Source organism: Oenanthe melanoleuca, chromosome 1A (genome assembly GCF_029582105.1).
Source record: "Oenanthe melanoleuca isolate GR-GAL-2019-014 chromosome 1A, OMel1.0, whole genome shotgun sequence".
Lineage (NCBI taxonomy): Eukaryota > Metazoa > Chordata > Aves > Passeriformes > Muscicapidae > Oenanthe > Oenanthe melanoleuca.
The window spans coordinates 55,728,648-55,742,574 of record NC_079334.1 but is presented as its reverse complement, the minus strand read 5'-3'; the positions used below and the strand labels follow the sequence as shown (position 1 = coordinate 55,742,574).

Below are 13,927 nucleotides of genomic sequence, written 5' to 3'. Positions count from 1 at the left end.
AAGCTGTGGCCTGGCATCTGAGAGGGCTGTCAGGCTCTCCCCTTGGCCAGGGCACAGCTTCTTCATTTCATCTTTTTTGGCATTCCTGTAGAAATGCTTGCACTTATCCTTCCTGATTGATGAAAGTTCCATCTTGCCTCATCTAGAACAGAAGAGTTCTTGCCTTGCTGGTCTGTAGGCTGGCTGAGGTGTTGCCTGCCAGGAGCTCTGTGAAACCTTTCCATTTCCACTGGAGGCTCACTCAGAGCTGTAAAGTTTCAATGTTTATTATTAGATCCATGTGCTGACTGCTCACAGTTAATGGCAGTACTTCTTGGTAGGACACTGTGTACAAAATTCACCAACACTGATAGTCAGATGTGGGAAATGGTTTTGTGGATTAGCTGCTACTCCCCCTCAAACCATGGCAGGTGTCTTCTCTACTGGCCAGACACAAGGCTCAGCTGATTAAAGCACAGTTTACAGGTATTTACTGTTATTAAGGAAAATGTTGCATAAATTCCAGATTGAAGTATATAGTCAACTTGCTGCATTGGGGTTTACCTTCGGTTTAAAAAGTATTTGCATAAATCCAACATTTAAGGACTACTGCTAAACTGATGTTTGTGAAGGACTTCAGCATTCTCTGGGGTTTTGATCCCTAGTGCTTCAGACTGGTGCGTGTCTACAGCAAGCTATGGCTATGGGAGATACCAAGAGGACTAAATGTGGGTGAGGAATTGAGAGGTGTTGATACCTACTCAACTTTTACTCCAGTTGTCTATGTATGTGCCAGACTGTTTATGAAACTTCATTTAAAAGCTAGGAAAAATAAGCTTTGAACTTTTTAAAAGTACATAGGTTAAGTTTGACAAACATTTTATAATTACAAATTCATTAATAGATTGTAAGAACTGAATACATGACTGATATTTATAGGATCTGTTCTGCAAAACAATGACAATCTGTTTAATCTGTGTTAGGTTAATTTTGCTGATGCAGGCAGCTCATAGCATCATAGCATGCCTGGTTTAAAAGGAGCCATTAAGACCATCAACCCCCTGCCATGAGCAGGAACACCTTCCACTAAATCGGGTTGCACAAAGGCCTGTCCAGCCTGGCCTTGAACATTTAGAGAAATGGGGTATCCACAACTTCTTTTGCCTTTAAAATTTAGTTTTGATAGCAGTACCAGGGGAACCAATTCACCTAGAGGTTAACTGAGAACTCTGTGTAGCCTAGCAGTGGTACAGACAAAGTTGCATGTTAGAGAGTAATCTGGTGCTTGCGTTTACGTGACCTGGTTTCTGCACTAAGCTCCCATTACTCCGTCCAGCTTGAGCAGTTACGTCCAGCTTAATGCACCTGCCCTGCAACTGTGCAACAAAGGATCTTTGACAGATGAACAGAATGGCAACTGTTTGCTATTTCAGTAATATTTTACCTAGGAGCATCATAAAACACGCTTCAAATGCCTTATGCATATCAAATAATGAAAAACAATTTGGTTACATAACAATGGGAAGCACTGGGAAGCATCAACTATGTAATCGGCCTGACAGAGAAAGCTTGATATGAAATGACTAAAAGGACGCTGGCTTTTGTAAGGGAAGGACAGCTGAAAGCTCTAATAACAACTGGTATCAACTTCCCTGGGAATAAGTCCTTTCTCCTCCTTCCTTCTATAGTTTTTAATCAGAAACTCCATTACGGTGTCTTACGCTTTTAAAAATCCAGGTGGTAGACATAGCCAACACCTCCTTCTTGAGGAGAAGGTAGTAGTTATTTCCATGCCCTTTAGGCTTTGCCATTTGCCTGCCCCTGTGTCCTGGACTCCAAAATTCCAGAACTGTGTCCCGTTTCCAAGGTAATTCAGACTTCTCCCAAATTCTCCATGGTCTGCTCACTCTGACACATTTCTTAGATTCTAGTTCTGTGTTCAACTGCCTGCAGACTAAATCTGTTGGCCCAAGACCATGTCCTGATGGTTTTTGAATATCTCCAAGGATGGAGACTCCCTAGCCTCTCTGGGAAATCTGCTTCAGTGCTTGATCACCCTCACAGTAAAAAATTGTTTCCAGATGCTCATATGGCATCTCTTGTTTCAGTTTGTGCCCATTAGCTATGATCCTGTCACTTGACACCAGTGAGAAGAGCCCAGCTCTGTCCTCTTTGCACCCTCCCTTCAGGTATTTATATATGTTGATAAGGTTCCCTTGAGACTTTCCAGGCTAAACACTCCCAGGTCTCTTTCCTCATAGGAGGGCTGTTCCAGTCCATTCACCAGTTCTGTGGTACTTGAATCCCATGCGATGCCAGTCACAGCACAGCATATGATATGCTTGGGCCTATCTGTGCTAAGATACCTTGGCACTGTGGTCTTGAGCACTCTGGTAGGATTTTCTTAGGAGTAAACAATGCCATTTGTCACTTTACTGTCCGACCAAAGGATGTTACCATGAGAACATGCTGCTTCACTTCAAGATAAAGACAAGGACAAGCTGGCTGTGTAATTGCTGGTGCCAAGCGGGAGCTGCTTGCAGGCTCCTCTGTGGAGATTAGCTGACAAAGTTTATCCTGCACCCAGGAGATAAGTGCAGTGCAGCACAGGTCTGAAGGCCAAGCTGTATATGCAGCACAGCCCTACACAGTGCACCAAAGTGTACCACAAGCCTGTGGTCACTCGAGGCAGCTGTTCACAGATCACCAACTCCATAATGCACACAGTCTTGCAGCTGGGGTCACTGCAGCTGCTTGGCCTGTGCCCTAGCACCAGTTCACTAGAGGACACCATTGACTACAAACAGGGCCAGGGGTAACTAGCTCAGACTTATGTAACTTCTAGGTGAGCTGAGTCTCTTTTGCTGACAATCCAGAGTAGTTGCAACAACACTGGGTTTTCACTTCATTGTTCTTTAGCCATTAATTATGTCACGGTCTCATGGGAGAATGTGGCAGGTGGGATTTTTTCTTCAATTCATCATATGTGCAGTTACCTAGCTTAGATGGGAGTGTGGCTTTCTCAAGAGGAAACACTTCCTGGCTTGATTATTTGCCTAACATCTTGTATTAATTATACCCTCTCAATCTCAGTTTCTGCTTATTACTGCAGCTCCCTTGAACAGCCATGTCACATACCAATAATGCTTATAAAATGTCTGTAATAATGTTCCATATATCCATATACATGGTGTGTCTCTATTCTGTCTGTCATCTTCTGTCCAGTGTAATGCAGTGTTACACAGCAGATAAGAGACAGAAGATAGTGCAGTGTGTGGCTTCTCACTTGTTGGCAGGTGTTTCACTGCAGACACACTACTGCTCTATAAATACTTGTGTATTCATATCACAGTGCATGGAAAAAGTTATGCCATGGACAACTAAGTACTGTAGAAATCCAGAGCAAAACCAGCCTTTGTTTCAGAGGCTTTGTTGTCTACACTTCCTCTTCTCTGTGAAATAAGGTGTCACTTCTCATCTACAAAACTGTGAATAATTTGGGATCATTCTAGAAGAAGGAAACTACCTTGCTCATTGTATTACACTGCTGTGATAAAACTCAGAAACACCTTTTAGGCTGGAGTATGCCTGGTGGGGCTGACAGGCTAGAATCTTGTCCAGAACAGCTCATTGTTCCTTCTTCACTTCCTTGATCTTCATGATCATCCATTCAGATAATTCTTTTATCAATAGTAATGCCAGAGGTAGTTTAAGAAAAGGAGAGTATTTTCATTTGATTGATTCATTGCAGGTGGTATAGTTATTTCAGAATGCATTAGCTGCTAAAATTCTGTAGAAATTGTTTAGGTTTGATTTTAATTAAACATGCGTTTTTGTGTGTTTTCTCTGCCTGTCATAAGATACTAACAGACTGAACTGTATAATTGGGTGAATTGCTCACCTAAAACATTTTTTTGCTATCTGACCAGTTCTATAATATTCTGTCTATGATCTTGGTAATAGTGCAAAATCATGAGGTGAGATGAAACCTGAGCATGAATAGCACTTTAAAGGCTTCTTTTACTTTTAGGTTATTATTTGCTGTGTTTTCTTGTAGAAATGTGCATAGCTTTTTTGCAAAAAAAACCAAACCAAACCAAACCAAACCAAAAAACACAGAGAGTGATTAATGTGATTTTTTCAGCCTTTGATACAAGATTCTACTTATATGCATTGAGAATTCAACCTTTCATACTGTGCATTTAATTGCCTGTTAACTATATTCCTTGGCATTATGGTCTTTGGCTCTGGTAGGATTTTCCACTAGGTAACTGATCTATCTGAAATATTTAGAAGATGTTTGTGGGCAGTTCTGTATGAGTGGAGAGCAAAGTTCAGTGTAGGATAGTTTAAAGACAGATCAATTATTTATTTATTTAGAACAGTTACTGAAACTTTAGCTGGCCCTAAAATCCCTTGAACTGGATACAGTGTGATAACGAAACAGCCTGTTACAGTTTTTTAAATTTTGATAAATAATATTTATTATTTAACTATTGATGATAGCACCTTCTGTTTGAGAGCAGTGCATACAACACTACTTAAAAAGAACTTAATTCACATTCATTCAAGACATTTTATTTTCTCAAATTTGTAGTAGTGGTGCCATCTTTTTTTCCTGTTTATTTTATTAATGTCATTAATAGACAGAATTATTATAAAAGAATTATTAAGAATTCAGTTGTTTTAATTAGTGAAGGCTGTTGTTTCTTGTTGATCACTTGATCTTGTTGATCAGGATTTGCTGTTGGTGAAAACTGGAGTTTTTACTATTAGTCTAAACCAGGAGCATTGCAATAACTGGAGTTTTGCTGAGGTGATTCCAGATGAAGTGTAGCAGCTCATAAAATTATGATCTTGGCAAGCAAGGTGATAGAAAATTCAAATATGGGGGGATCCCCTAGATGATCAGGCAGAGATTTTGAGTTTTTGGCAAATGGTCCAAAATATCTATGTAGTAGGTAAAGGGAGCCACCTAGAGTTAACCTATAGGAATCTCTATAAATGTATGTCTGATCTTCTGCTACTTACTGCAGCTTAGGTGCCAAACTGAGAGCTAAATGTTAAACCCATTTATCTCTCCTGAGGGCAGCCACCTAAATAAGATTAGAACCCCCTTTAAATGTTTTTACAATGCTGCTGAAGGGTTAGGATAGTTACTGGATTTTATCTTAGAGAGTGCTGGAGAAAAAAGACTGGTACTAAAGTCTCCCTCCTTCCAGTTGAGGACTCTGACTGGTAGTGTATATAATTATGCTCTTTCCAGTATCTCTCTCTTTGGACACATGGTTTCTGCCTCTTAACAGTAGTTTCCTTGTAAGCCATTCCTATTTTCTGCTTGTTAGTAATTGATGGGGTTTTCTGTAACTTTTACAAACTAGATGGGGAAAGGCATGCTTGGTAGTACTGGTGTGTTTAGCTGGGAGACCAGAGGGAAAATCCAGCTGTGTCAGGAATCAGTGCTGGTGACTCAGTAAACTGCATGGCACCAAGTGTCCTGGCACAGGGCATTTGAGCATTGCTTTCCCTGTTTTGCCATAGGTTAAATCTCAGAGCTGCTAGTCATTACAGGATCATACTTCACAAGAGTAAGGTATTAAACCCCAGACAAATTATATGATAGGTAACTTTGTCCTCCTTGCCCTTACCTGCAGCTTCACCTAAATTACACAGTCTGACCTGCTGATTTAAACCTTTCTGAGCCTGGTGGAGTTGCTCTTCTGTCCCAGAGGTGGCAGCAGTCTGGAGCAAGTGAAGTGATTTCTACACATGCAAGAAGTCAAGCTCTTTGGGATTTTAGATGGAGAACATTGTAGATATGTAACAGTTCATTACTTCATGAAGTTACTTAATGTTTAGAGTTGACATTTTGCAATATCACAATTAATGTAAGTGTTTCACTGCACTTGGTGATGCAGCGGCCCAGAGCGGTACTATTGCCACAATAAGCAACGAGGAGCAAGCAGTGCTTGTATTTGACTTGTGGTTCTGGTTTTGCTCCATCTGGGTGCTTGGCATAACACAGAGATGACCAAATATTTGCAAAGAGTTCACATCCCCTGCCCTTCCCATCCTCACCCAGTCGGTGGTGAAAGTAGTTTAACCACGGACGGGTACAGACAGTTCACCGTGGATGTTTGCAGCACTAAAACCTATGCAGATGATGCCAGCTTGCATGTAAATTTTAGTTTATGTGGCGGCTTTAGTTCTGTAATTCTTCATTTATTTCACTGTGAGTTCCTTCACTTTACTCTGTGGTGTATTTTAGGGACTCAGAATAACAATGTCCACCCTTCTGCAGACACCTCTGAGGGAAGGGAAGTAATCTGCTGAGGTATTAATACATCTCTGCCAGGCAAAGCCTCTGCATGGCTGAGACCTTCCCACCATCCAGGTACAGAGCTTTTTGGGGAAGAAAACTGATGGCTTTTTAACACTGTGAAGTTGTTGGAAGCAGTTCTTGGTGGCAAGAGCAAGCTGCCTGGAATCCTCCTTGTTGCTGGCCCAGTTTTGACTACTTCTCTCTATCATCATCCCCTGGCACTACAGCTTTAATAAGACTGGTATTGTTTTAGCAGATAAACCCAGAGGGAGTTGTGGAACACTTGGCACAGAAAGCAGGACAGAGTCTGGAGCCTGACTGTTCTTTGGCTCTGACTTCCCTTCCAAACTCAAAATCCCACAGACTGTTCCTGTGGTGTTTCCAGTTTCCTAGAGCTACCACCAGTGTCTGTGAGACAAGATGGATATATGTCCTTCACAGTAAATCCTTAGACCAGCAAAGGAAATGGTCAAGTAGATGTGTTTTAGGCTGCCTTTGCTGTCTTAACCAGAATGGCCTGATGCCTTTTAGAGAGCTATGAAATTATTCTTTCAGTTTTCTTTGTTTTGAGACTAGGAGGATTTTGGGGTCCTGGGCTGTTCCAGAGGCTGGGCACAGCTCATGACATTGTGGCAATTTGCCATAGCCATTCCCCAACCATGACTGGGAACTCTGGCTCCAAATTGGAGACAGCTTGTTTTAGTTAAGACATGTGGTATTACCTGGTCTGGAATGGTGACTAAGAAGCTGCTTCACATACAGCACAGCCTTGTATTTGGCAAAGGAAGGCTGGTGCTGGGAAGTTGAAGGTGACCAGCCCCTTTAATGTGTGCTACTTTGCAATTCAGAGGTGGTGCACTGGCTTCCAGAGTCAGCTAAGTCATGCACAGTCTGAATTGTGCACTCCAGAATAGTAGAGAAAGAAGGTTTTCAGTGCAAAGAAGGTTTTCAGTGCTCTCTTGTCTGACTTGTGTGTCTCCTGCTGCACCATGGAATTCTTTGCCAGTTTAAGCTGCACTGTTTTTGTTACGACTTGATTTTAATGTGTGTGTTTGCATCAGTTTCTAAACCTCTTTAGAGTACCAAACCTTGAATACAGGATAGCTCTGCTGATTCCAAGTGAAAGCATTCAAAATGGGCTGTGAAATGGATATTTATTCTGCCTGTCATTGTGTTTCCATGCTAACACTACCCTTGTTGTTGCCATGTAATCAACTGTTATAGGAACTATAAGGTAAGGTAAGTTTAGAAAAATATTGAACCACAATGCACCCACTGGATAAATCCAGTTTTAGCAACATAGTGTTTAAAGCCTTATACTCTGTTCACAGAGCATCAGCAAAATGTGCTCGCTTGAAGCCATCCTCAGATTACCAGTTTCCTTGTATTATTTCTCAGGCCCTACATGTCCATTGGAACTCTACGAGATCAAGTTATCTATCCAGACTCAGTGGAAGACATGCATGAGAAAGGCTACCAAGATCAAGATCTGGAGTCTATTCTGCATATGGTTCATCTGTACCACATAGTTCAAAGAGAAGGAGGTAAATTGTATTTTTGTTTAAAACTTGACAAAATCCATTCCTTGCATGTGTGTCTTAGTGTGACTGAACTTTACTAACCAAACTGGCAGAATTGGATTCAGCCCTTTATGGCTGTGGGAGACATGGTTCTTGCTTCTGATTCTAACAGAGGGAGAAGAGCTAAGGGCTCTTCCCCTCCTCAGTAAATCCATGCCCAAGCTGAACATCCTCACTACCTTGTGATGGCCAGTCTTTTCCTGGTGGTGTTTACTGTCCTTGATTTTCACAAAAACTGTAACCTGTCTTAAAAAATTGTAATGTCACTGACTACATCAACTTGAAAGTATGTGAAGGAAGAGTCAGATCTGCTTTCACCTCCCTAATTTGTGGGATCAGCAGGACTATGTGCCATGAGAAGGAATGTCTGAGACCACGCACTTGGAGCAAGCAAGTTAAAATAACCAAGCGACACTGGCTGGCAGTAGAATGTTGCCATCTACTGCTTGCTGTTTAAGTTGCCATGTGTTCGAAGTTCATGGCTTTTTTCCCCAAGCACAATAATTTTAATCCTTTTGTTTCTATCAGGCACCAATCTCTAGTTTCAATTTCCTCCCCATTATAATGCTTTTAAAACAGACATAGGACAGAGTTGGTAACATCTAGAGAGAAGCAAAAGGATCTTCAGACCCCTTCAAGGGATGTGCTGAATGTACCCTGCCTTTCTTTGCCAGCTGTCAGTGCTGGTTTTGGTCAGGTACTTTGCCTTGTGTGTGCTTGGTGAGTCACAGGATTGTTCTGATAACACAGAGTAGTGCTTCAACCACTGGGAATCCCAAGACAATGTCTAAATTCCCATTCTTGGATGGCAACCTGTTGTTCTGTTAAAGAGGCAGGAGCTGTCTTTTTTTTTTTTTTAAGTATGTGTGGATACTTCAGATTCTTTTCTGCACATTTTAGAGTGGAAAGTAGTAATCATTTAAAACAGCAATTGTGTACCTAAAGATACTTCTCCATCATGGGTTAATGCTTCTTTGTTAAAAAAGTAATAGTGACAGTTGCAATAGAAAATAAGAATCTGCCATCATTCTGATTCATGTTATTACTCAAATCTGATCCTGTAACACAAGAAAAAGTAGGCTGAGCTAAGCTCAGTGACCAGAACAATTGCAGAGAAGGCCTCTCCTTCCTACACTGACACTACAACTATTCCTGTTGGTATTCCTGAGTCACTCACTTCAGTAAGTGAGGTGCCCAGATTGCAGAAGAGCAAGCAGGAATGCTGGAATGGGCAGCTGGAAAAGGAGGAGCAGTTAAATTTTCAGTGGCAAGAAGTCACTGTGGAGTGTGGGCATTCACTTTGTACTGATACTTGTGGTTGGACTGCACATCACATGATTCTTGGTGGCCAAAGCCACCCCCCAGCAGTCTCTGAGTGCATGTGGTTGTGGTTTCTGACCCTGCAGTTGGAGTGTGGAACTGCTGATGGGGCAGTCACTGTGCCCCATGCCCAAGATGCCTTGGCTACAGTCACTGAAACCCCAGGTCTGGATCAGTCTCATGTTGCTTTCTGTGCCAAAGAAAGTATTTATTGCTGACCCTGTTCTTGCTCTTCTGCCTTTCTGATTGCACATGCACAACAAACACAGTCTATTACAAAGTCTAGAGGACACAGTTAATGTTCACTGGTGCTATATTGAAGCTCAGGATAAGGACACACTGTGCAAAAGTTGCACAAACAAATGTTGGGAAAAAATGTATCTTAGGTGCTTTGTGATCTAAAGTGACAGAAGTGGGCAAAGCCGGAAAGCAGGGAGAGAGATTTACCACATACCAGGAAGTTCTTAGGACCATAATATACTTACTTGTTCCCTTTTCTTCTTGGGCATTTACAGGAGACAAGTGCCAAGGTAGGAGCAGAGAGGAAATCCGTGACATATGATTTGACACGTTACATGGATTTCATATGCTTAGATATTTCTAAAGCTGCCCTGGTCTGGGATAAAGATTCGTGTTCTGGGTTTTTTGAAAGAGCAAGACAGAGAAATACTTGCTGAAAGTAAACAGTTGACATTTTATGTTTATACATAGACTAATACTTTTTAATTTCAATTTTTATTTTATTGTTTTGCTTAAAATAATATTTTAAAAATAAAAATATTTTTATTAAAAATGGAACTCTTTTCTTTCTGAAATAATGAAAAATCTCATATAAACCTCTTGTGCTTTAATTAATCATGAATGTAATGTGTATAATCTAATGCTTTGCAGTTTTGTGCTCTGCTCCTTGTGGGCAGTTATGAAAAAGCCAGATGAAGCCAGAGGTCACAACTCAAATTATTTGTTCTAGTATGACGTTATTGTTTTTAGCTGAATTACTTCCACATTGCAACAGTACAAGGATCACCACATTCCAAGTATTACATCTGATGTTATTTCTGCTGCTGCCAATGACAGAAACTCCTTTCTTTTTCTTGCATTAAGGTTTGAAGTAAGTAAAATAAATAGCCCATTGGCATTTAGCTTTCGTGTTACCCTCATGAAACATTTTTCAGTTGGTATCAACAGAATACATAAAATCCACCAAAACAACAATCCCTTCCCAGCACCACTGTTCTGGATGTTCCTGAGCCCAAGCCCTTGAAGAACACAGTGCAGTGGCTGTTGGCAGTAGCTCTGCTGGGGCAGAGCTCCCTTTCCACTGAGGCCCAAAATAATGTTCTTCTCACCACCTGGGTATTAGACAAATGCTGTTTTATCACTTACCTTTTTATTATCGGTAAGATGCCCTCATCAACATCTGCAAAGTTGTTAGCTCTACCAGAACCATAATTTCATACAAAATGAAGGTTGTATTCAGCGTGTGTGGTGAAAAGGCATGTCCAGAAATGGGGGCTAAAATCATGGAGATATGCAGTGCATATACTGCAAATCTGTGCATATTTGGCAAGTGTCAGTGGAGATGCAGCCCTGGGCTGCCAGCAGCCTGTCACACCAGAGGAGCCACAGGGCCGTGGAGCTGCCTCCACGCATGACTGGGCCTGTCTGCTTGGGGCTGATGACATTATTGAGCAAGTTCAACCTGTTTATGGTTTCTCAGCACCCCAGATTATAATTGTTCCTCATTATTTTGAGCATTTGTCATATATTTGGGTGTTGTCCAGGGAGCCTTTGTGCTAGGCCACATATAAACAGATGGACAAACCCATTTCCTCTCTCTGAGATTATTTCATCTGATCACTTTAGCCCTGGATTTGCTTTTGTTACTGGTACCAGCAGGAACTCTGGAGAGCTCTGCCAGCTTTTCCAGTGCCTCTGAAATCCAGAGACACAAATCCCGGCAGTGTCATGCTGAGTTGGGGCTCATGCAATCCATGGTCTCTTTGTTCCTTGCTCAGCTCCAGGATGTCCTTTGCATATTCCTCCTGCACAGCACTGGGCTTTCTTTACATAAGCTGTGAAAGAAGCTTCCATGCCCAAAAACTCGACACAGGTGGACATTCTGGCTGTGATCTGCTGTGCTAGCCTTTCTTCTGTCCTTGAGCCCCTGTCTGATAAGGTCCATTGGAATGTAGATCTGAAAAACAAACTTTTAAGCTTATCTTTTCATGGCAGCTGAGTGCTCAGTCTTGCATGAAAATGCAAGGATTCACAAGGATGAAGGATACAGAGGGCTTTGGATCCCAAGAGTAACCATTTTGGATTTTGCCAGATACAGCTTGCATTTTCCTTTAGAAAATGGAGATTAAAGGCATTATAAAAGAAGCCATGCAAGAAAATGAAATGCTTCTATCCTGAAGCTATCACTAGTTTTTGCTGGCAGCTGTATGTATTTCTGCTGCAGTGCTTATTGTGTTTGCACTTACAGAGAGATTTGTGCTGCGTTCATGGGCGAGCCATTTCATTTCTGAAGTGGTTGTAGTTGAGGGTGACCTAAGGCACTGACTTGGCTGATATTTTCAGAACACTTAAGAACCTTCACTGACCTTTGCCATGTCAGCAGGAAGAAACAGGAGACACGTAGGTGCACTATTGTTCACAGACAGGGGGGAGTCAGTTTAATGTGAGTTACAATGCTTAAGTGTTCAGATGAAATTATTTAGACATTAGAAAGGGGTTTTTTAAAGGGATAATATAGGGTGCTAGGCAGGAAGAGACAAGATGCACGTCATATTCAATTAGAACATAAGTTGAAGTAACCACAGAGATGACCATTCTATCCTGCTAAAAGGATACACATTTAGAGTAAATAATAGAATTATTTTGCTGACAAGAGGATGCTTCTTTTTGAACTTCATTCCCTTTTTGTCTCTTAATAAGCCTTTATAAACTAGCTGATCAGGAAGAAACTGAACACAGGCACTGCTTCCCCAGGCACATGTGCGCACATGCACACCCACCCACACCCTAGCTCAGATTCAGGTCCTGAAGCTCATCTGTATTCTCAACTTAAAAATAACAGAACATAAACAGCAGCTTGAATGTTGTCTTCAGAAGCATAGTTGTTTCTGTGGCTTTTGTGAAGAACGGTTCCCATCCTTTGCTAGAGCCTTTTGCCAAAAGGAAGTGCTCCAGATGTTTTACAGTGCTTTTTGAAGCTCAAGGTGGAACAGCTTTTTGGAAGCTCAGGGTGCTGGTGGAACAGCACTCCAGCTCTCTGTAAGTTCCCAGCACTAGGACTGCTCAGCAATAGCAGCCTGTGTGTATCTGTTCCCTTTACCAGAGTGTATCCAAATGGTGATTCAGTTGATCAGTACACAACTCCATCTTTGTTGAGAGCCTGCTCATAGAAAGCACTGTATGTGCTCCTGGGAGGGTACCCACTGGCATCCTTAAACAAGAATAGAAGGAAAATAGGGAAAAACTGTAGGATCACTAAAAGGTGATGTCTTTCTTGCATATGTCTGGGTTTTATATCTAACTTTATAAATATTTGTTAAAAAATCATTACATTATATTTTCTAATTTTATGTAGAGCAAGATCTTGACATTTCGTCTCTGTCATTATTAATTACTGGTTTTGGTCACACTGCCCCTCATCAGATGTTTCATTGATGTTTTGTTCAGTCCTGCCAAGCCCTGGTATAGTACCAAGCACAGGCAGAGCAGTACCAAACCTCCTCCACCTTTACAAGCCCCATTCTCTCACATTTGTTCAGGTATCAGAAATAACACAGCCCACCTTCCTTGTTTTATCTTATTTATAGTTTTTTCTGGCAAATATTTATTTTAAGTTTGACAGTGGCAGAAAATGGGATTTGGCTGTGTTATTAACTTTTAAGTTACAGTATTTCTGGGACTGATCTGAAAAAATGTTCTCTTCCTCTCAGCCCTGCTTCAGCTGCTTGTCTCAGAAATAAATCAGTTAGAGACCATGCAGAATATTAAATAAGAATACTCTGTTTGTCCTGGTTTAAGGCAAAGATACATCCCTGTGTTTCTGTTGGGTTTCTGTTGGGTTTGCTAGAAGTTTTCTTGGCCTACAGTGGTGAGTGCAGTCTGACACTGGTCTTTATTTTTTACACTTTATTTTTTTTACTTCGCTTTTAAATTTCTACTCATGCCTTTCAAGAAAACATAGATAATTGTTCCATGAAACAAATATGACAGAATAAAATCACTAGTTATATACTGGTCAAAGAGTTTTTTTTTCAGAGAGATGGTAAGATAAGTTTTTTGACAATATCTGTATGACCAGAAAGTCTAAATTCCACTTTCAAAATTGTCACAATATAAGGGACATTTTTCCAGTTGTTTGCCAATGGATAGGCATTTAAGTATTTCAGAAGATGTGATTCAGTAGCCTGAGCTGTCTCTTCTGCAGCTGAAATACTCTTTATGATTTTGGTTACAGATTTCACAGGTGTTGCAAGTAAAGCTGCGTTTCCTTCATAAACTTATATTGTCCTGACTAATTTTGTTTGCATTTTTTTAAAAGGCTGGGATGCAATCATGGATTGGAAAGATGTCTTATCAGGAGGAGAAAAACAAAGGATGGGCATGGCCCGGATGTTTTACCACAAGTAAGTATTATGGTTCTCTTTAAGAAGCATTTGAAAATGAGAAAGAGCTTTGCAGATTTCCTGTTACAGTTTGAGCAGTAGTA

The 13,927-nt window shown here is 41.0% G+C and overlaps 1 protein-coding gene across 1 annotated transcript in view; it reads left to right on the top strand.

The window, feature by feature from the left end:
• The window catches only part of ABCD2 (ATP binding cassette subfamily D member 2), a 41,029-nt gene that overhangs the window by 20,480 nt on the left and 6,622 nt on the right, over nucleotides 1-13,927 (top strand). Inside the window, exons 7-8 of the mRNA XM_056482046.1 lie at nucleotides 7,700-7,845; nucleotides 13,760-13,844. Of these exons, the coding sequence (XP_056338021.1) occupies nucleotides 7,700-7,845; nucleotides 13,760-13,844 (231 nt within the window). The remainder of the gene's footprint in view (nucleotides 1-7,699; nucleotides 7,846-13,759; nucleotides 13,845-13,927) is intronic.